Source organism: Juglans microcarpa x Juglans regia, chromosome 1D (assembly GCF_004785595.1).
Source record: "Juglans microcarpa x Juglans regia isolate MS1-56 chromosome 1D, Jm3101_v1.0, whole genome shotgun sequence".
Lineage (NCBI taxonomy): Eukaryota > Viridiplantae > Streptophyta > Magnoliopsida > Fagales > Juglandaceae > Juglans > Juglans microcarpa x Juglans regia.
In genome coordinates this window covers 2,605,042-2,628,642 of record NC_054594.1, presented here as the reverse complement: position 1 = coordinate 2,628,642, position 23,601 = coordinate 2,605,042, and the positions used below count along the sequence as shown (strand labels likewise).

Sequence of the window (23,601 nt, the reverse complement as noted above, 5' to 3'; positions counted from 1 at the left end):
TCATGTAAGACTTTTTGAAGCAAATGATAAAAATTAAGCAAATAAAGATAAATTTTTTTGTTGAATTTAAGATTGAATATTGTAAAATCTCTATAATATAGATAGAAATAGCTATGTGAAATTTATTATATTCATTCCTAATTCTTAACTCAATAGTAGTATATATGTACTTACTAACAAAACTAATCCAAACAAACTAGCTAGCGGAAGACTCGAAAGAAAAAGTATTTTACAACCTCATTTTTCCTATTTATTTACCAAACAGCTTATAAAAAGAGACAAATATATTTTCTTACATTTTATTAAAAAATTAAAAGAAATTTAGACAACTAAGTACTAAATGAGATTTTTGAAAATGTTTTTTTTTTTTTTTTTAGGGGAGGAATCCATCAACATAGGTCTGCCCTGACCATACCGCTTAAGTGGGTTACACAATGAAGAAATTTATAGGTCTAACTCATCTCATATAATTGTTTCAACAAGAGATGATTGCTCATTCCTTTTAAATATGTCTAAGACCTTATTCATAGGTAATGTGAGATTATTCCTCAACACCCTCCCTCACATACAGATCAGTATTTTTCCTGATTATTGTCACGAGATAAGTAGTGTGGGTTCCCATTTGTCCTATGACAAGCTCTGATATCATGGAGAAATTCATGGGCCTAACTCATCTCAAAAAATTGATTCAACATGAGATGATTGTTTATTTCTTATAAACATGCTTAAGACTTTGTCTACATGCAATATGAGATTATTCATCAACACATGATAGTAAAAAAGAGAAATATTTTAGTTACATAGAGATCTCATAAAAATAAACTTACAAACTAATGTGAATTGATATGATACGTTATATTATAAAACTATTTTTATTATAAAATAGATCTAAAGTATCGTATGAAACTATGTCAATTTATGAGTTTATTTTTGTGAGATATTTTCATAGCTGTAGCACTTTTTTAATAAAAAAAATTGATGTTTTAATTGTTTATACTTATAATAAATTCCATAAAAATAATGTGTTAATACTGTATTAAAAACTCAATAATGAGCCTATATAAAAAAAAAAAAATTAAATCATGCCGTTCCAAGTTATAAAGATGACATAATTGCTTGGGACACGGGGGGATCTATTTACACGGACACTCGTGAAATGCCAATTTATTAGGTTTGAGTAGTCAAAGTATTTGAGAATGTTTGTAAATAATAGTAAAAAAGTATTGAAAAAATAATAATAGAATATTGAATAGTAATAATAAATAATAATAAAAAATAGGTAAAAAATAATAAATAATAATAAATAATAGTATTGATGTATGAGAGTACCTCAAGTACTCAAACGTTTCTACGTTTGGATAGTGAGTTTAAATGAGATAAGTTGAGAGGAAAGTTGAAAATTGAATAAAATATTATTAGAATATTATTTTTTAAATATTATTATTATTTTAGAATTTAAAAATATTGAATTATTTATTAGATTTTGTGTGAAAATTAAATTTTCATTTCTACTGGTTGGGCTTAACTAAAATATGTTTGCGTTTGAAAAATTAAACGAAGTGTTTTTTGAAGGCGTTGCTTGTGAAGGTCCGATTAATGTTTTTTTAGGTAAGAAAAGAGAAAGGTGTGAAGGGCCGATTAATGTTTGAATATATCTAAACCAGGCCTACTATACTTAAAGTTAAGGTCCGTACTCCGTAGTGTACAAACTCTTGGGCTGGGCCTACTAAGTTCAGGGCCCACCTTTCTTTGTTTTTTGTTTTTTATATTATTGATGCATTAATTAAAGATAAACTATTTTCTACTCTATCAACTCCAAGTAAATAAATAAAAAGTTCTCACTGATTATAGTAATTATCGAAAAGAAAAAAAAAAAAAAACAATATTTGGGTTTAAATCTGGTCGATCTCAATCTCAGTATATAAAGTATTATATCAAAGCCAATCAATCGAATCGAATCGTTATTTTGAAAAATAAGAAATATTAATTTTAAAGTCTCGTTTGATTAGACAAATCATCTTATTTCATCTAATTATTATAATTTTTTTAAACTCTCACATAAAATATAATAAATAATTTAACTTTATCAAATCTCAAAATAAAATTATATTAAAAAATTATATTCTAATAATATTTTATTTAACTTTTAATTTTATCTCATATTATCAGTATAATCAACTAGACTGGTCTAACTTGAGTTTGTTATAAAGGCATCCTAAGCTTTTTAAAAATTTAAAAAATATATCAATTAATTTATTTATTAACGCATCAAACGCATGATTATCACTAGAAATATCTATCGCATTAACTTTCGATATTTTTTTCATAATTATTATAATAAATTTCAATAATATATAAGTTATATATAAATAGGGATAAGTTATGTAAGCTATATACTATCTAAGGTAAGCTTAAATGTAGGAGAAATATCTGTAGCCTTAATGGTCATTAAAGAATCAGAAAAGTTGAAGTTAAGAAAAGTAATTTTAGAAAGTGATTCAAAAGTCACTATCCAAGCAATCTCAAATATTTCTCCAATCTAAAAATGGATCACGAGCCCAATCATTAACGATATCAGACACCACCTAGATTCATTTAAGGAATGAAATGTGAGGAAAATTCATCGATCAAAAAATCGATACGCTCATAACTTAGCGCAATAGATAGCGGCAATACAAGCCTTTAGTAATATCTCTCTAATCCAAATCCCCTCATCAATGCTGCAATTTCATAGTGAAGGATTCTCTCAACAATGATGTATTTTGTTAATTTCTAATTTCTAGAACTTATTGCATGCAATTTCTATTAACATCATGCATCTTGCTTTAAAGAAAAAAGAAAAAAAAAAAAGGAAAAAAAAAAAAAAAGAGCTATATACCGTCCACGACAGTGTTGTACGAACGTCATATGCGTTGCCACAAGCTCTAGCTGCATGGTTTCCACGTTTTTTTGTTACTCCCACGTGTAAGCCTTTAAAGCACTCTGGATCACTTTAGCCACCCTTCCACCGAATAAAAACAAATTCAAGAAAATTTCCCAAATTTAAAACCTGATCATCAAGAGAAACGCACGCGCTTGCTTGCTTCCTTCCCCCCGTCTTCTTCGTCCTCGATCTGCTTCATTTCCATCTTCAGACATGTCTACTGCATCACAGTCCTCTTCATTGCCCACATCAGGTGATTGCTTAAACTCCTTAAAGAGTAGTAGACGTTCTAATTAATTAGTTATAAGTTTTTACTCATCTCCGTATTTGTAATAATTCTTCTATATATGGCACAGACACTCTGAAGGATATATTCCTTTGGAGAAGAAAGAGGCTGAGTGTGGCGGTTCTTTTAGTAGCAACAGCAATATGGGTGCTTATGGAAGTGTATCAATTCAACTTCATCACAGTTATTTCATGGACAGCCATGTTCGTTGTTGTTGCACTTTTCCTCTGGGCCAATATTCTCAGGCTTCTTGGCAAGTAAGCCAGCTCTGATCTCCCACAATCAATCAAAACCCTTCCTGTATAATTCTTTTGAAAGGGATATTTGCGTGCGTACGTTCTAGCTATTATAAGAGAGTATTCGATGATCATTTTGAATTTCAGAGAGCCGCCAAACATGTCGGGTTTGGAAATACCAGAGGAATCCGCTATTGAAACGGCGAATTGTGTTCGAGCATGGATTGAAGAAGGAATCCGGTGGGTGTTCCGAGTGAGTGCAGAGAGAGACTGGTTTGCCTTTGCCGGAACTGTCTCTGGTTTGTGGTTACTTTCCTACGTAGGAAAGTTGTTCGATCTTCTAACACTTCTCTACATAGGTACATACGTACAATCCCTTTGAAGAGAATCCCCTCCACTCTCTCTCTCTAGCTATCTCTCTCTCTTTCAAGTGGGATTGATTTGTGATCATCTTGCAGGTATTATAATGGGCATGACTGTTCCTGCATTATATATCAAGTTCGAGGAGCAGATAAAGAGGATATGGGAGAGGGTGAAGATGCAATGTAGAAGATTATACGACATGGTTGATGAGAAAGTGGTTAAGAACATGAAGAACAGGGTCGTCAAAATGAAGGAGGTGGAAAAGGAGAAGAAGGCCGAATAGATAGTACTTCCTTTACTGGGAAAAGGCCGGCCGTATATGTATATGATCATCATCTTCATTACGTTGTTAGTAGGCTTTTGGCTACTTGGAGTGCTTACTGATTCATCGTGTAATTTAAACTTCGTTTTGTATAAATCAGTAAGGCTATGATTAATTATGTGATAAAAAATAATTAAGGTGGTTTGTAAGCTGATCATTGTATATATATACACGTATATATAAAGTTGTTTCCCCATCTTTTTCTTGATTATCATTTGGGGTCAGAAATAAAAACTCTATTTACAAATTAGGGTGAAAATTTAAATTAAGTTTTTTTTTTTATCATTTTAGAAAACATAATTCAACTCATCATCTTAATTTTCATTATCTTCACATCATCTCATAATATGACATTAGATGATTGTAGATTATTTATTATATTTCATTTGTAAACTTATTATTTAATGTCACATCATCGTAAGATGATGAGAAAATAGATGATAAATAAATTTTTTCAATATATTCTGCATACCGATTTGCAAATAGAAGAACTTTATATAGAATCATGAGCACCAAGCAATCGCCTATGGTTGGAAAAAAAACTATATATCTTCATATATTCTAGATCTTAATTATATTGTTGTCTGTTATTGTGATATCTATTTTAATTTGGGAGGGAAAAAAAAAAAACAGAATGAAAAACATTTCTAGCAAGAGAGAGAATGCTCCAAAGACAGTCTTGAGGTTTTTAAACTTAATTGAGGATAATTAAGATAATTAAAGAGATTTATGCAAGTGGATCCGTGGCGCAATGGTAGCGCGTCTGACTCCAGATCAGAAGGTTGCGTGTTCGATTCACGTCGGGTTCAAATCCTATACATTTTTGTTTTTATCCTACTTTCCTTTGATTCGCTGCAATAGAAAAACGAAGTGGCAGGAACATTGTTAATAGAGAAATGCTTTGGTCCCCCGAATTCGGGATTCAAAAATATTCCGAATGATTTTTTATTTTTTTTTATTTAGTCATTAAGAAAATATTTTTTAATAATATTATGAATTTTTTTTAAAATATTTGAGTTCCGAATTTGGGATTCAAAAAGTGTCCTGAATGATTTTTTTTTTTTTATTTAGTGATTAAAAAAGTGTTTTTTAATGATGTTGTAAATTTTTTTATTTTTTTAAAAGTATTTATGATAATTAAAAAAATACATAAAAAAATAAAAAAAATAAAGTGTGATTTTTGGGACACACATTCCAAACATATTTTCGGTAAGTATAGTGTTTCTCTTGTTAGTATAAAAGAAAGAGAAATGCTTTGGGTCCCTAATTCGGGACTCAAAACGTGTCCTGAATGATTTTTTTTTTCACTTAGTGATTAAGAAATTATTTTTTAATGAGATTGTGAATTTTTTTATTTTTTTAAAAATGTGCTGCTCTTATCGAAAATATATCCCGAATGTTTGTTTCGAAAAGCACACTTCATTTTTTTATTTTTCTTTTCTTTTTTTCATATATTTTTTAATCATTATAAATATTTTTAAAAAAATAAAAAAATTCACAATATTATTAAAAAACACTTTCTTAATCATTAAGTAAAAAAAAAAAAATCATTCAGGATACTTTTTAGATTCCTGGACCTAAAGCATTTCTTTTTCGGTAAGTGTAGTGCTACTCTTAATAAAAAATACTTTCTTAATCATTAAGTAAAAAAAAAAAATCATTCGAGACACTTTTTAAATTCCTGAACCTAAAGTATTTCTTTTTCGGTAAGTGTAGTGCTCCTCTTAATATTAAGAGTAGCACTACACTTACCAAATATATGTCCCGAATGTGTGTCACCAAAAACACATTTCATTTTTTTATTTTTTATTTTTTATTTCTTTTTTTATGTATTTTTTTAATCATAATAAATAATTTTAAAAAAATAAAAAAATTTACAATATCATGAAAAAATACTTTCATAATTACTAAATAAAAGAAAAAAAAAATTCATTCGGGACACTTTTTTAATCCGAATTCGGCATCCAAAGCATTTCTCTAATATAAACAGGGTAGATCGAATTGGGGGAAGAACGGTAGCTGCGCGCTCTGCTTAGTTCCCAAGTCGTTTGATATTGTCGGTGAACATGGACATTGGACCCTAGGAATAATCTAAGAAGCTGCATGCTATGAAACCGACCAAATCAGAAGCAATAATAGACTTACTATTCTCTTATATCTATTTATTATTATTTTATTTATTTATTTACTTTTATTTAATAGTTAAAAAAATAACTATTAGTTAAGTTATATATATTTTTAATTTTTTTCTTAATAATTAAAGATGTTAAAAAAACTTAAAAGAAAATAATAAAAAAATAAAAATTCTAAATATATTATAGAGTAGTAAAATGATAGTAGGAAAATAATAAGTCTATCATTATCCAAAATTTAAATGTACAAGTTTTGCTTTATAAAAAAAAATCCCATCAAAAATAAAAAATAAAAAATTATTTTGGTACAATTTTATAAAAAGATATGTTTTAACTAAAAAAAAATTCATAAAATAATGTAATTTAATGTCATACATTATATTATAAAATTATTTTTATTACAAAATCTTTTTATAAGAATATCATTTTCTTGATTTCTTCTATAAAAGCTGACGTGTCAGGTACGTAGGTAATATTACTCTGGATAGAGTGGCACTGCCGCATGCCTTTTCGTTGTCGTCGCTGCCAACTCATTCAACGAAAGTTTGGAATACGAATCGAACAGTAAACTATAACTCTTTCAAAAAGGTCGTCGCTTCGCTGCTACGCTATCAATCGTATACTAAAATGAACAAGTCAACTCGCTTTGTACTCGTTAAGTTCGAAGGAGTTTCGAAATTTCATGGCGTGAGATTCACATGCTTGCTCAGTCGCAGGAAAACTTAGGCCTAGTTTATTTTTAAGAAATATTTCATCTCTTCTCACTTTATTATTATAATTTTTTTAAATTTTTATATAAAATAAAATAAACAATTCAATTTTTTAAAATTTTAAAATAAAAATAATATTAAAAAATATATTTTAATAATATTTTATTTAATTTTTTAACTTTAATCTCATTTCATCTTATCTCATCTCTAAAAACAAAGGATCCTTAATTATAAATTGCTCCGTGGTTGGCAAAGTTGAGTATTGCGTGTCTTTATTTCAGAGTTTCACGTATTGGAGCTTTGGATTGGTTGGCAAAGCAAAGTTATATATGGCACTGGCGTTTGTCGGATCGGCTGCTCTGGGAGCAGCATTTGGAGAGGCATTTGCTGTGTTGTATTCAACGGTTAAGGATGTGATAACCAAAACCCTTGCATTCAAATCCATTCTCCAACAACTGAAAAGCACGCTAGATGTGTTGGATCCACTGGTTAAAGATATACAACAATCAAACAGAGAATTGGGTCGGTCAGAGAAGGAAACACATGACCTTATCCAACAAATGAAGAAGGGCGAGAAGCTCGTAAGTAAGTACTCGAACCTTACAGGGTGGAAACACTTCGTGAGATACCATTATGCGAACAAGCTTCGCAGTTTGGACGAGGCCCTTTGCAGGTTCTTTCAGATTCATATACCAGCATGGGGTTTGAGGAATGGGATAGAGGTTTTGAGGGGGGTGAATCATCTTTGTGCGCAGATGAATTCGGCTGGGATAAACGGTGTGTTGCCGTGTGCGGTTCCTGAACCCCCTGATTTTACTGTTGGATTGGATGTGTCTTTGAAGGAATTGAAGATGGAGCTGCTGAAAAAAGAGGTACTCATGCTGGTGTTGACTGCTCCTGGAGGATGTGGGAAGACCACATTGGTTAAAATGCTCTGTCAGGATGAGGACATCAAAGGTACTTAATCTCAATTTCTTTTGGATTGTTGCTTGCTTAAGGTGTCTTGACTCGTGTGTGGAAAAAAAAAAAAAAAAGGTTTGTTATGACCAAATCTTTGTCTCATTAGGTAAAACATATTAGGCTGCGGCTATGTTGGTTTCTTTCTTTCTTTTGGTTTACTCTTTGAACAGTCATAGCAGAATAGCAATCTCTTGAACATATCACACTTTGAAATTAGAGAAATGATAGTTGCAGCAGTGAGTACGCAAGCGCCGCGCAATTATTTTAAAAAAAATAAATATATATGAAACCCATATGAAAAAAAATTAATTTTTTAATAGTAGATCTGCTCTTTTTCAAAACGACTATACGGCGCTTGTACACTCCACGACTATATGTATCATTACTCTTGACATTTTGGCCTTGGAAGAGTAAGGAAAGAAGAGAATGGAAGTAACAATTATCATATTGCGATAATTGGTGGCACTGTCTTAGAATCATATTGCGATAATTGGTGGCACTGTCTTAGAAAGTTGTTTTTTTGCTCATATTTTTATCCTTTGCTGGGATTGTGTTGGTAATTCCATTCGTATGGCTTGCCATTATCTATATTCCTGCATAGAAATGTTATAAGACATTACACGTACTTCACAGGCAGATTTCTTACCACATTGTGTTTGACTAGGCAAATATGAGATTTTCTTTGTCATCGTTACAAAAACTCCAAACCTGAAGGACATTATACGAAGGATTTTTCGCCATAAGGGTGATCGAGCTCCTGAGTTTCAAAGTGATGAAGATGCAATTAACCATCTGAAGCAACTGCTGAATCGAATTACGCAACAAAATCCTATATTGTTGATCCTGGATGATGTCTGGTCTGGATCAGAATCCCTCCTTGAGATGTTTAAGTTCCACATGACAAGTTACAAGATTCTAGTAACTTCAAGAACTGCATTTCCAAGGTTTAGCTGTAAATATAAGTTAGAACCTTTAAGTGATGAGGATGCAACAAAACTTTTTCGCCACTCAGCAATTCTGCAAGATGGGAACTCTTACATTCCGGATGATGATACTGTCAGAAAGGTATTTTTGTCACTATGGATATTTGTTTGAAATACGAAATATATATTATTGCAAGGGTAAAATACACAGACACCCTCAAACTCTCACTATTGATGTTATGTTTTTTCTTGTTTAAATTCGTTTTTATTTTTAATTAGCAAGGGGTATTTTCTTTTTTGAGAATTTCAGGACATAATTTAGTTTTTTGAAGGGAAAATGGTACGTTGCACTTTTTTGATGTCTTCCTGGGAACTTGTTTTGTTTTTTATGCATCAGTTGTCCATAAAAACTTGTATATGGAGAAAACGCAGAGATACGAACCATGTTTTCTTATGTCCAAACAATTAATGTTGTTTAGATACCTAGAGCCGTGGACAATGTTACCCCTTTAAACAACCAATAACTGATTTCTTCCTTTTTTTGTGGCCTTGAACCGCAGATAGTGAAATTCTGTGGGGGGTTTCCACTGGCCCTTGAAGTGATTGGTAGTTCCCTCCGTGGTGAGTCTGCAGCAACCTGGGAAAACAGAATGCAGAACTGGACTTCTGGTGATTCTATTCTTGATTCTGTGCCGGAAATTGATCTGCTTGAACGTCTCCAAAGCAGTCTAGAATTCTCAGATAAGAAGGTCAAGCCCAAGTATGAGGTCATCATGAAGGAGTGTTTCATGGACATAGGTTCATTCCCAGAAGACCAAAGGATCCGTGTTGCTTCACTCATTGATATGTGGGAAGAATTATATGAGCTAGATGAAGTTGGCACCATTGCCAACCTTCTTGAAATCAGTTCGCGGAATTTGGCTAGTCTTGTGGTCACAAGGTATGATGGCTTTTTATATTTGTCCTATGATTTTATTGGGGGTTGATTTCTTCTGTATTCACTCCTAGTTGCTAGTTGCTAGTTGCAATATGCTGTATATACACAGATCAATATATTCTAATTTCTTACAGTTAGATAAACTTTGACGTTGTGTTAATAAGAGGAAAAAAAGGAAAGCCTATTACAAGAAAGAAATTCAAGAAAAGGAAAGTTGTTCCAACAGGAACCAATGAGGGATTTACCCTTATCCAATTCATCCCGTTACACAATCTCATATTGTTAACTTCTCTCCAATATTTTTAGTCGTGGAACTTATATTTTCTTGTCTGAAGACTGGAGAACTTGAATCTCTTCTAAGCATCTATTTCTTATTTACCAGGAGAGATGCAAGTGAGGTTGGCAGATACTACGCTGAAGACTTTGTCTTACAACATGATCTTCTTAGAGAGCTAGCTATCCATCAGTGCAGACAGGAGCCAGTAGAAAAGAGGAAAAAATTGATTATGGACATTAGTGGTAACAATCTTCCCAAGTGGTGGACTGAACAGAAGCAGCAACATATCAGCTCCCACCTTTTGTCTATCTCAACTGGTCAGTTCATTTTTCTCACTCTTAAACACTCCCGCACACATGAACACAGTCTTGTTTGGCAGGATCTTGTTTTTTTCTTTATTTTTCAGAGCATTTTTTGTTCCCTATCACAACATATAGGATGTTGTTTGCAGATGAAAATTTCTCATCAAATTGGTGTAAGATTCAACCACCTGAAGTTAAGGTTCTAGTTCTGAATTTTCAAACAGAGAATTACACCTTGCCCGAGTTTGTGGAGAAAATGGAGGAACTAAAGGTTCTTATAGTTACCAATTATGGTTCTTTTCCTGTTGAATTAGGTAACTTTCAGCTACTTGGGTCTGTACCCAATCTAAAGAGAATCCGATTGGAGAAGGTTTCAATTCCTTCCATTTGCAAGACTCTATCAGCATCAAGGAGTTTGGAGAAGATATCCCTGTTTATGTGTCATATTGGTCATGCATTTAGGAATTGCAGTATCCAGATCTCAGATGCACTGCCAAATCTAAGGGAGATAAACATTGACTACTGCATTGAACTGGTGGAATTGCCTGCTGGGATCTTTGATATTATCAGCCTTAAGAAACTCAACATCACCAATTGTCATAAGCTGTCTACATTGCCAGAAGGGTTAGGAAAGCTGAGGAATTTAGAAGTTTTAAGGCTTAGGTCATGTACTAAGTTGTTGGAGTTACCGGAGTCGAGTAGAAGCCTCCATAACTTGGTGGTTCTTGACATCTCCGACTGCCTAAGCATTATCAAGTTGCCAAAGCACATTGGCGAGTTGTGTAATCTGAAAGAGTTCCATATGAAAGGGTGCTTGGCATTGCGTAATCAGTTGCTACTATCAATCCTGGATCTTAAGCACTTGAAACTTGTGGTATGTGACGAAGAGAGGGCCAAACGATGGGAGCCTATCATGGAGTTACGCGCGGACTGCTCCCGGCCACAGATAAAAGTGGCGGAAAAAGATGACAACTTGAAATGGCTTGGTAATCGTTTCTGAGCATGGTTTCCGAGCAAGCCAGAGTTTCAATCCTATTCCTGCTAGGCTATGTGCGAGCACCCTGTTTCAAAGTCTGTCTTGAAGAATAAAGTTGGTTTTGTAAATGCACGCATTTGTCCATAGTATTATCACCATATGATTATTGAAAGATAGAAAAAGAAAGTTTCCATAACACATGAATTACGAGCTGCAAATGATTTTGGCCTTCTCTTGCAGAAATATGCATCCTTTTTTACTCTGAATTCTGAACAATACAGTTCATTTGATCTCACAAATAAAGAGGAATTGAATGCAATAAACGGCTACTAAGCTCAGTTCTATGCCATAGAGGAATGATGGTAGTTCCAAGATGTCTAATTTTCGAAAGCATGATGCTCGATACAATATAAGTTGAGAAGTCAATAACAAAGAGATTTTATAAAATTAAATTCATAAATTGACTTATATTTAAAATCTATATCAACTACGCTAATTTATTAGTTTATTTTTATTAAATTAAGTTGTGATCAAATATAACTTCCATAAATTGAATAATATATTGAATCCATTTTATTGTCAACAACTGTGGTGGCGTTACTTTATCAAAAATATTAAAATTTTCATTTTAAATTCAATATCAGAGTAATGTTAGATTTATTTTTATGTTTTTTAAAAAGGACTCACAAAAATAAATACCTTCTATTTAAAATAGAATTTTAAAAAAATTATAAGATGAATAATATAATTCCTTATCATAAATTACTAGATGTAAAATGCTACTTTGTCATCTCATTTTGACATTTTTTATATTTTAATATTTTTACTTAATAGTTAAATAAGTAACTATTAATATATTAATATTTTTTTTTCTATTTTTTAAAAATATTTAAAAATGATAAAAAAAAATATGAATAAAAAAATTTAAAAAAATAAGAAGATGAATTTGTCTGGACCACGCCCAGTCGGCGGGCTTTGAATGTGACGGTAGAGTTGGGTGAGCTGGGTTGATGGTTCCTATGCATCTTAAAAGGACAAATGCGTTGCTTCGTTTCTAAGTCGAATAACAAGAGGACGAAGTCAATGCGATCAAACTTGGAATGGGTCGAGGTTCAGTGCCTGAGATTTACAGGCACGCTCAGTCGCAGAGAATTGTTCTTTTTTCTTTTTCTGCGAAGAGGCATCTATATATTTCCTTTCTCTGATTGCTTTTGTTTTATATTTTTCTGCCCCGTTTCCTCCTATCACCACAACGAAAATGAGAGACATGGAAGTTCCCGGTGGAAGATTTTGAGAGAGATTGTCTTTTTGTTTGCTTGGGTTCCAAAGAAATCGACCACAAAATCTTTTCTTTCCATCCAATTCTTGTACATTAAGAAGATTGAAATATTCTTTGTCCTCTGAGCTTATTTTGTTTGGAGTTTCTGCTTTGCTTGCTTTCAGTGTAAAGAGAAATGAAAATTAGAAGAAACTGAAACATAAATTGTTTCCACTTTTGGGTTAGTTGGCGGAGCAAAGTTATGGCAGGAGCATTAATCGGAGAGGCTGCTTTGGGAGCAGTACTTGGAGAGGTATTTTCACTGTTGTTTGAAACCGTCAAGGATGTGACAAAGAAAGCCCGTCTGTTCGAACCCACTCTGAAATGCCTCCAATCCACGCTACTTTCTTTGACGCCAATATTCGAAGATATAAAACGGTTAAACAGAGATCTGGAACACCGTGAAGAGGAAACGAAGAAATTGATTGATCAAATGAAAAAGGGTGAGAAGCTAGTTAGCAAGTGCTTGAAAATTCAGTGGTGGAATTACTGCATGAAACCCCATTACGCAGGCAAACTCATGGAGTTAGACGAGGAAATTTCCAGGTTCTTTCGGTTTGATTTGCAAGCATTGAATGCGAGGAATGTGTTAGAGACTTTGGTTGGGGTGAACGATATTCGTAAGCACATGAATTTGTCCGTTAAGAATTCTCGGTTGAGTTGCGCGGTGCCTGTGCCCCCAGATTATATTGTTGGGTTGGATGTGTCTATAAAGGAGTTGAAGATGCAGCTGCTGAAGAAGGAGGTGCCAGTGCTTGTATTGACTGCTGCTGGAGGATGCGGGAAGACCACGTTGGTGAAAATGCTTTGTCAGGATGAGGAAATTAAAGGTACTTCATCTCAAAATCTTTTTGGTGCCAGTTTTGCAAAAGGGCAAATATTATATGCATAGTCTCTAAACTAATTTTTGGATCCTTTTATACTAAGAGTGTACCGTTGGGTTTTACCAAAACAAAATTACATCGAGTACTGTACTTGATATGTTTAAGGAAGTAATCACCTTGGGAAATTTTTGATGGAATGATAATATTACATATTGGGAAACCACTCAACCCAAAATTTTGGTCTATGGTTTTAGGTCCAACTAGCTAAAACCAATTACTCTCCAAGGTACTTTGGACCAGAAGACATAAGGTCTGGTCTCCAAATGGGAGAACTAGGTTCGAACCCACCATCCTGTAAAAAAAATTAAAAAAAAAAAAAAAAAAAAAAAAACTACTCTTCCTTGTACATCTTTCCAGCATGGGGCTAACCTTTTTGCACACATGTGCATACTCGGTGGAAATTAATGGGTTTGCACTCACGCATGATGACTCCATTTTCTCCAAGTGTATGTGAACTGTTGTCAGAAATAAATCTGTATCATTAGGTAAAACATTTGTTTCACTTACTGCCTTGCTAATCTAGGCTCATTCTTTTGTTTTACTTCTGCAGCAATCTTTGTAGTTTTTTTTTTTCAATAAATTGTACTTTGGAATTACTGCCTTGGAAGACTAGCAATAGGAAATGGGGAAAAAAGGCACTTGTCATATCTTCATAATTGGTTTATTGTCTCAGAAAATTGCTTTTGTTCATTTCTTACTCTATGCTGGGATTGGGTTTGGGAATTCCGCTCAACAGGACTTTGGGTTTTGTATATTTTTGTTTGCAAATGTTGATCTTGTGATTTAAGGGCGAACTTGTGTGCATGAGCCCCATGTTACAAGTTCGATTCTCCTTGTGATCAAACTTCGATTTAAGTGGGATGCCATAGTGGTGGGTTGCTGTCTAGTCTCCCCAGGGGTATACGTTCTATAGGTGAGTCCTAAGGACTGCTGTGGAGTGGTTCCATGTCATAAAAAAAATATATATATATATATATATTTTTGTTTGCAAATGTTGAAAGAGCTGAAATATGCTTTTAGTGGGAGCTTTCTGACTATATTGTATTTGGACAGGCACATATAAGGACAATATTTTCTTTGTCCCCGTTTCAAAAACTCCAAACCTGAAGGTCATTACACAGAGGCTATTTTCTCATAGGGGTGAGCAGAAGCTTGAGTTTCAAAGTGATGAAGATGCAATCAACCAGCTTGAGCAACTTCTGAAACAAATTGAAGATCCTAAACTGTTAATACTGGATGACGTCTGGTCCGGGTCCCATCTTGAGAAGTTTGAGTTTCGTATGCCAAATTACAAGATTCTTGTGACTTCAAGAACTGCATTTCCTGGTTTTAGCTTCACGTATAACATGAAACCATTAAATGATAAAGATGCAAGGACTCTTTTTCATCACTCAGCAAACTTGCAAGATAGGAACTCTTCAATCCCAGATAAAGATATTAACAAGGTACTTTGTACATCTCTCGGATATAAACGTAGGAAATGTAGTTAATTTAATTTTTAATTTTACTCTTTTAGGTAACACATTTTTATAAACGAGGGAATATATGATACTATGTCAAAATCATATTTGCATGTATTTACAAGTTGCTTTTGATAGGCCAGCTGTCCCCAAAACTTGATTGAAAAAAGAAAAATTAGACATACAAACCACGTCATATTTACAAACAACTGTTGTGGATAGATAGCTAGAACTGTGGGCAAAATTACCCATGCAACCTCTAAAATGAGATGGTCTTGGATTGCAGATATTGAAATTCTGTGGGGGGCTCCCTCTGGCCATTAAAGTGATTGGCAGGTCACTCTGTGGACAGTCTGCTGAGGTCTGGCGCAGTAAAGCGATGAAATGGTCTACTGGTCATTCTATTCTTGGTTCTAACAGTGATCTGCTTAATTGTCTCGAAAAGAGCCTAGATTTCTTAGATGATGAGCTCATCATCAAGGAGTGTTTCATGGACCTAGGTTCATTTCCTGAAGGCCAAAGGATCCATGTTGCTACTCTCATTGATATGTGGACAGAGTTATACGAACTAGATGAAGATGGCATCCATGCCATTGCCAACCTATATGAAATCAGTGCTAGGAATCTGGCTAGTCTATTTGTCACAAGGTATGCTGGGTTGTTCTTTGTATCATTTGATTTTCTTGTAGGCTGATTTATATTCACCAGTAGTGCCTAGTTCTTATATGCTGTGACTGTGTGTATATGGCCAAAACATTGAATGTCTTACAGCTTGATAAACTTTAAATTTCAGTTGATGTTATATTGTAGCTTATTTGACATGTCGATGGCCGAAGTAAATATCTTTCATAGTAGCCCAGGGATCTCCATGAGGAAGTCCAATTACTATTAAGAACTAGAAAGAAAGGGAAGTTATAACAGTTCAAAAATATTCTGGTATGCAGTTCGTCTCATAGATGCTGGAGTTCTATTGTCATAAAAAATTATTCTTCTCATCGACTTCTCTTTTCTATGTTATTTAGTGTTCATTTCGTTGATAGGCATATGTGAAGACTGGAGATCTTGAATATCTTCATAGCGTCTAATTTTTGTTCTTTTAACAGGAAAGATGCAAGTGATTTTGCTAACTACTACAGTGAAGACTATGTCACACAGCATGATCTTCTTAGAGAGCTTGCTATCCATCAAAGCAGCCAGGGGTCGATAGAACAAAGGAAAAGACTGATTATTAATATTGGTGAAAACAATCTTCCCAAGTGGTGGACGGACCAGAAGCAGCAATCTCTCGCTGCTAATTTATTGTCTATCTCAACTGGTATGTACATTTTCTTGCTCTGAAAAACCACACACACAAGTTGTGACCTATATAATATTTGGTATCCAGTCATAACATGTAGGATATTATTTGCAGATGCAATGTTCTCATCAAGTTGGTGTAATATTCAACCACCCGAAGTTGAGGTTCTAGTTCTGAACTTCCAAACAAAGAATTACCCATTACCCAAGTTTGTGGAGAAAATGGATAAACTAAAGGTGTTAGTAGTCACAAATTATGGTTTCCTTCCTGCTGAAGTAAGTAATTTTCAGCTACTTGGGTCTCTACCCTATCTGAAGAGAATCAGATTAGAGAGGCTTTCAATTCCTTTCCTGTGCAAGACCCCAATGCAAATGACTAGTTTGAAGAAGATATCCCTGTTTATGTGTAGTATCGGCCAGGCTTTTAGGAATTTTACCGTCCAGGTTTCAAATGCATTGCCAAATCTTACAGACATAAACATTGACTATTGCAAAGACCTAGTGGAATTGCCTGATGGGCTGTGTGATATTGCCCACCTGAAGAAACTCAGTATTACCAATTGTCATAAGCTGTCCGCACTACCTGAAGCAATTGGAATGTTGGCGAATTTAGAAATGCTAAGGCTTAGGTCCTGCACTGATTTGTCAGAGTTGCCAGAGTCAATTAGAAGCCTCCAGAACTTACGCATTCTTGACATATCCGACTGCCTAAGCATTAGCAAGTTGACGAAACACATTGGTGAACTGTGTAATTTAGAAGAGCTCCACATGAAAGGATGCTTGAGATTGCGTGGACAGTTGCCAGAATCAATCATGGATCTTAAGCAGTTGAAGCTTGTTATATGTGATGAAGAGAGGGCCAGGTTATGGGAGCCTATAAAAGACTTCCTCACCAATCTAAAGGTAGTGGTGGCTGCTAAAGAGATAAGCTTGAATTGGCTTCCCAGTCGTTAGTGTAACGTTCTGTTCTTTTCCCTTCCGTCTTTCCCTTGTCTTTTTTTTCCTTCTGAAAAGAGCATGAAACAGAAGTGAGTTTGTACACCCAGAAAAAAGAAGGTATATTTGAGGAATTGCATGATAGAGGAATGCTTTTAGTGAAAAGGGTGCGGGAGATTTTGTGGTATGCTGTCAATGGAGATCATGTTATTAGGAAGAGTGATTTTAAATGTATTGATGTATTTTTTTTAAATATATTAAAAAAATATGAAAGGTAAAAGGAAAGAAAAAATAAAAATTCAGATTTTTGTTAGGTGGCCCACTCAGCAGTCATTACTGGACATAAAAAAATAAAAAAATAAAAAAATTCAGATTTGTGCGAGGCAGCCTAGCATGATGAAATATCACAGTTTTAAATTTCGTACCGTACTGGTCGGTACGGTCGAAATTTTTCGTTTCGGTCGTCCGGCCGGTACAGGTACTATACCTGTTCCGTATCAGCCAAAATATCGGCTGTACCGGCCGGTACTGGTCATACCGACCTAAATTTCGGCCTGTACCTGCCTATATTTCGGCTTGTGTTTTTTTTTTTTTTTTTTTTTTAAACTACAAACTTATTTTTTAACTCTCAATTCAGACTAGACTATTTATAATTTATATATATATATGTATATGTATTTAATTTATTTATATATAGACTATTATTTTAGAATATAATTTTTATATATATTTATATATATAATTTATTTATAGATCGACTATCTCGAAACGTTATCCCGAAACGTTATCTCGAAACGGTATCGGTATCGAAATATTTCGTTTCAGTGCCTTGACCAGTACAGTGTTCGGTACGGTATTCAAAACATTACGAAATACACTAATTATAGCTTTGCTGATAAAGTGGTTTATTGTCGCTGCTCACTAGGACTGACGTGATAGGTTAGTTGACCTTAATCCCATCCTCCTACCCAAAAGAATATCGCTTTCCACTAATCATTTGATGATATTTTTATAAGAAAATAATTTACACATAATATTTTATATAATATATTATATAATAATATATTAAATACGAGATATTTTTATAAAATATCTTATAAAAATAATATAATTTTATAAAAATATTTTTATTTTATATAATAATATATTATATAATTTATCATGTGTATATCATTACTATTTGATAATTTCATCCATATTTAAAATTCTGAATTTGAGCAATATGTTCGTACTTTTGCTGCATAGAACTCTCCCATGGAGTGAATGGATTTCCCATACTCTGATTTTGTTTCCTTTCCTTACGAGTAATCTAAATTCTTCTAATATTGTTGGACAGAAAATTCTTTGCATTTACAAATGCCACAAATTACGTAATTTTTTGGAAGAATAAAAAAGGGGTCGATGCTATATAACTTTCAAGAAAAATCTTATTTATATTTATAACTTTTACTTGTATAATGATATAGGTTGACGTATCAGTTATTGATATGATGAATGTTATAAAATTAAAAAAAAATAATAAAATGAGTTTATATATAAAATTATAAATATATATAATATTACTGTTTATTCTCAAATAAAATTATATTGATCTCCACACCCACTTAATTTTTCTTTCTATATCTCAAAGAAACGTAAATGCTTGCAATATTGCCAATAACGTTCCAAGTTCCAGCCACTGGCTTCCACGATTAGTTGCTGTCACTACCATGTCGTCTACCGAACGGCCAAAGTCAATGCGCCCAAATTACTTGGAAACTTCGAGGTTCATGGGATGAAATTTACATGCTTTCTCAATTCCAAAATAGTAATAATAGTTAAAAAATAATCGATTTCTTTTGCCTTTCCTTCCCTTCCCTTCCGATTCTTTTCCGCGGAATGACCCATGTTCTTCTTAATTTATCTCAAATAGCTTTACTTTTGAGTTTCTGCTTTGTTTCCTCATCAGAACAAAGAAGCTGGGAGGAAATTTAAGAAGTTTGATCAAAAGAGTTGGTCTCGGCTTTTGAGCTTATACTTCAGCACAGCAGAGCAGAGCAGAGCAGTGCCTGTGTCTTTATTTTCTTGGGTATCTGAGTGTTTGTGTACAAAATCCTTTTGTTTCTTTGATTTCTTCCCGACTTGGAGTTTTGGGTTTTATTGCGCAGCAAAGTTATGGCATCCGTACTTGTTGCAAACGCCGCTCTGGGTGGAGCATTTGAAAGGGTATTTTCGTTGTTGTATGAAGCAATTAAGGACGTGATAAACAAAACCCGCATGTACGAATCCATTCTCCAACGGCTCAAAGACACGCTAGATCTTATGCGCCCTCTGGTTGAGAAGATGTTGTTGTCAAACAGGGAACTGGATCTCCCGGAAGAGCCAACAAAGCGCTTGATCGAACGAATGGAGAAGGGCGAGAAGCGCGTTAGGAAGTACTCGAAGCTCCCATGGTGGAAATACCTCGTGCGGTTCCATTATGCGAACAAACTTTTGGAGTTGGAAAAGGACCTCCGCGGGTTCTTTAAAGTTGAGCTACCGGCTTGGAATGCGATGAATGTGTTGGAGTCTGTGAAGGGTGTAAAGGATATTCGTGAGCGACTGAGTTTGACCCGGCTGAATAGTGTTGCGTCGTGTTCGGTTCCTCGATTCCGGGATTTTGTAATTGGGTTGGATGTGCCTTTGAAGGAGTTGAAAATGCAGCTGCTGAAGGTGGAGGTGTCAATGCTTGTCTTGACTGCTCCCGGAGGATGCGGAAAGACCACTTTGGTGAAAATGCTTGGTCACGATGACCACATTAAAGGTTATTCATCTCTTTTTCTTTTTTAGTAGCTTTCAAGACTAGCTTGTGGATCTTTTATAGTATGTTCGGCTTTTAAACTTGAATGAAATGAATGGAAATGAATTCTCGCTTTTAGGATTCAAATTTCTGCAACAGTATTTGAAGCATTGATAGAAAAAAATCTCTGTCGAAATTTCTTTTCGGTGGCACTTTTCTGATTACATTTTATTTGAAATTTGAACAGGCATATTTAAGGAGAATATTTTCTTTGTCCCCGTCTCAAAAACTCCAAACCTGAAGGTCATTATACAAAAACTACTCGGTAAGGATGATCCTGCGTTTCAAAGTGATGAGGATGCAATCGACCAGCTGGAGCAAATGCTGCTAGCTAAGCTAAACAAACCTATATTGCTGATCCTGGATGATGTCTGGTCTGGATCGGAATCCCTTCTAGAGAAATTTGCGTTTGGTTTGCCTAATTACAAGATTCTAGTGACTTCAAGAACTGCCTTTCCAAGATTTAACTTCACATATAAGTTAAATCCATTAAATGATGATGATGCAATGGAACTCTTTCGTCATTCAGCAGGCCTGCAAGATGGGAGCTCCTCTTACATTCCAGATGGAGAAGTGGTTAAAAAGGTACCGTGCCAATCTGCAATAGTGTTAACAATTGTGCAATTTTTGGGAGGTATGCTTATGAGTGAAGAAATCCATGATAGGTTTATTAAGTGATTTAAAAGTATATAACACCCTACGTACCTACAAAATCATGTTTGCACTCTTGCGCTTGCTTGTTTTATTTTTGATACACCAATTGTTTCCAAAAGTTAAGAATATAAAGAAAAACTAGACATATAACCATCTTTTCGTATTTCATGATGATTAACATGGTTTAGATAAAATGAACTTTGACCAATATTAACCCCTTCAACCTTCAGCAAATAACTGATCCTTGAATTGCAGATAGTGAAAGGCTGTGGGGGGTTTCCACTGGCCCTTAAAGTGGTTGGAAAATCACTCTGTGGGCAGTCTGCTGCGATCTGGCTCCTTAGAGTGAAAAAATTGTCTGATGGTCATTCTATCCTTGATACTGATATTGACAGTGACCTGCTTGAGTGTCTTCAAAGCAGTCTAGAATTCAAAGGTAATGAGATGATCCTGAGGGAGTGTTTCATGGACTTGGGTTCATTTCCTGAGGACCAAAAGATCCCTGTTGGTGCCCTCATTGATATGTGGTCAGAACTATATGAACTTGTTGAAGATGGCCTCCATGTAATTGCCAACCTACATGAAATCAACACCCGGAATCTAGCTAATCTAGTGGTCACAAGGTATGCTGGATTTTATTTTATTTTATTTTATTTTTTTGTTTGTATAATTTGACTAATCTTCTTTTCATTGGATGGTCGTGGAACTTATATTCTGTTGACTGAGGAACTTGAATCGCTTCAAAGCATTTGTTTTCACTCATTTGTCAGGCAGGATGCAAGTGTGGTTGGCAGCTACTGCAGTGAAGACTTCGTCTTACAACATGATCTTCTTAGAGAGCTAGCTATCCATCAGTGTAGCCAGGAGCCAGTAGAACAAAGGAAAAGACTGATCATAGACATAAGTGGAAACAATATTCCCAAATGGTGGATGGAACAGAGGCTGCAACCTATCAATGCCCAACTCTTATCTATCTCAACTGGTTGGTTCATCTTCTCTCAAAACACTCTAGCACACATTCATACACAACTTGTGATGTTTAGAATATTTGGTACCCCGTCCGACCATATAGGATAATTTTGCAGATGAAATGTTCTCCTCAAGTTGGCGCAATCTTCTACCAGCCGAAGTTGAGGTTCTAGTTCTGAATTTTCAAACAAAGGACTACCGCATGCCTGGGTTTGTGGAGAAAATGGATAAATTAAAGGCTTTGATTGTCACAAACTATGGTTTCTTTCCAGCCGAATTAGGTAACATTCAGCTACTTGAGTCTTTACCGAATCTAAAGAGAATTAGGTTGCAAAAGGTTTCAATTCCTTCCATTTTCAAGACCCCACCGCCATTAAGGAATTTGGAGAAGATATCCTTGTTTATGTGTAATCTTGGTCAGAATTTTAGGAACTGCAGTATCGAGATCTCAAATGCATGGTCAAATCTGAAGGAGATAATCATTGACTACTGCAATGATTTGTTGGAATTTCCTACGTGGCTGTGTTATATTGTCAGCCTTAAGAAACTCGGCATAACCAATTGCCATAAGCTGTTTGCACTGCCCATAGAGATTAGGGAGCTGACGAGTTTAGAAGTCCTGAGTCTTAGGTCTTGTACTAATTTGTCAGAGTTGCCGGAGTCAGTTACAAGCCTCCAGAACTTACGCATTCTTGACATATCCGACTGCCTAAGCATTAGCAAGTTGCCAAAACATATTGGCGAGTTGCGGAATTTGAATGAGATCCACATGACAGGGTGCTTGAGATTGCGTAATCCATTGCCGCTATCAACTATGGATCTTGAGAAGTTGAAGCGTGTAGTATGTGACAAAGAGAGAGCCAAGTTATGGGAGCCTATCCAGGAGTTCTGCATGGACAGCAACCGTATAGAGATAAGGATAGCTGAGAAAGATATCAACTTGAACTGGCTTGTTAATCGTTTCTGAGAGTGAGAATTGCTTCTTCTTGGATAAATGTTGGTGGCATGATCAGGTATAATGTTCTTTTGTCTTTGTTCCTTTTCCCTTTTTATTACATCAAGAGCATGAAACTGGTAAATTTGAGGAATCTCAAGATTTGCACTCAAAGGGTAAGTTGGCAGCAGAAAAGGGATAGAGGCACTATTTATAGGTTGGACATGATTAATTTACAATTTTTGTACAACTATCTTACAACTCTATTGGGTAATTTTGTAAAATTCAAATTTGTTTTGTTTTAATGGAGTGGCATGCTTTCATTAATTGATTGTAAAATAGTTGTAAAAATGTTTTGAGTGTATCATTATTGCCCTTGTATGAGCACCTTCTCAATATATATATATATATATATATATATATATATATATATATATATTTTTATGTTTTGTGTTGCGCAAATCCGAAAGAGGCCCTACAAATATATAGAGAGATCGTGAAAAAGAAGTCAAGAGTTGGCAATAACATCAGTGAATCTTTTTTTTTTTTTTTTTTTCATTTGATAATTGGTAAAAAACGGTTGAAACGGATCGGATTCGAACTTGTCGGGTTTGGAAAAAATAAGATCCATGGTGGAGGATGTTTGGTCCGAGCATGAAGGATGTGAAGAAAGAAGCCACTGTGTTGGAAGCCATTATCAAACATAAACAAAGAAAAGAGGCATGGCACATCATTTGTGTTACTTTTGTTTATGAATTGTTAGCTTACAAAATCAATAAACGTAACCTCCTCCTTTTATTTTTTACACATCCTTCGAATAAAACAGAAAAATAAATAATTTGTCAAATATCCACGGCCACTCCCTCGTGATCAGATCATTTGTAATTTATTCGTCCCAATAATGATAGACATATAATTATTTTTACAACCTTTTATACATCTATATTTTAAATGAGAGACATCTTTATAAAATAACTTATAAAAA

General features: G+C 34.4%; 4 protein-coding genes and 1 non-coding gene across 5 annotated transcripts; all 5 read left to right on the top strand.

Moving 5' to 3' along the window:
• Window positions 1–3,017: 3,017 nt before the first annotated feature.
• LOC121248773 (reticulon-like protein B13) lies at window positions 3,018–4,341 on the top strand. The gene is made up of 4 exons (XM_041147332.1): window positions 3,018–3,176; window positions 3,280–3,466; window positions 3,593–3,804; window positions 3,904–4,341. Exons 1-4 carry the CDS (start codon window positions 3,137–3,139, stop codon window positions 4,089–4,091), a joined length of 627 nt encoding a protein of 208 aa, XP_041003266.1. The 5' UTR covers window positions 3,018–3,136; the 3' UTR covers window positions 4,092–4,341.
• Window positions 4,342–4,867: 526 nt separating this feature from the next.
• Window positions 4,868–4,939, top strand: TRNAW-CCA. The gene has a single exon. It is a non-coding gene; the product is annotated as a tRNA-Trp (tRNA).
• Window positions 4,940–7,203: 2,264 nt separating this feature from the next.
• LOC121251560 (probable disease resistance protein At5g66900) lies at window positions 7,204–11,543 on the top strand. The gene is made up of 5 exons (XM_041150840.1): window positions 7,204–7,929; window positions 8,597–8,997; window positions 9,416–9,795; window positions 10,175–10,386; window positions 10,521–11,543. Exons 1-5 carry the CDS (start codon window positions 7,302–7,304, stop codon window positions 11,369–11,371), a joined length of 2,472 nt encoding a protein of 823 aa, XP_041006774.1. The 5' UTR covers window positions 7,204–7,301; the 3' UTR covers window positions 11,372–11,543.
• Window positions 11,544–12,317: 774 nt separating this feature from the next.
• Window positions 12,318–17,365, top strand: LOC121251575 (probable disease resistance protein At5g66900). Its single transcript, XM_041150859.1, has 6 exons — window positions 12,318–12,776; window positions 12,813–13,495; window positions 14,603–14,994; window positions 15,296–15,657; window positions 16,113–16,324; window positions 16,421–17,365. The coding sequence occupies exons 2-6, from the start codon at window positions 12,868–12,870 to the stop codon at window positions 17,257–17,259; spliced, it is 2,433 nt and encodes an 810-aa protein (XP_041006793.1). The 5' UTR covers window positions 12,318–12,776; window positions 12,813–12,867; the 3' UTR covers window positions 17,260–17,365.
• A 1,721-nt stretch (window positions 17,366–19,086) lies between these two features.
• On the top strand, window positions 19,087–22,945 carry LOC121251564 (probable disease resistance protein At5g66900). The gene is made up of 5 exons (XM_041150849.1): window positions 19,087–20,023; window positions 20,247–20,644; window positions 20,969–21,336; window positions 21,484–21,695; window positions 21,799–22,945. Exons 1-5 carry the CDS (start codon window positions 19,396–19,398, stop codon window positions 22,647–22,649), a joined length of 2,457 nt encoding a protein of 818 aa, XP_041006783.1. The 5' UTR covers window positions 19,087–19,395; the 3' UTR covers window positions 22,650–22,945.
• The last annotated feature ends 656 nt before the right edge of the window (window positions 22,946–23,601 follow it).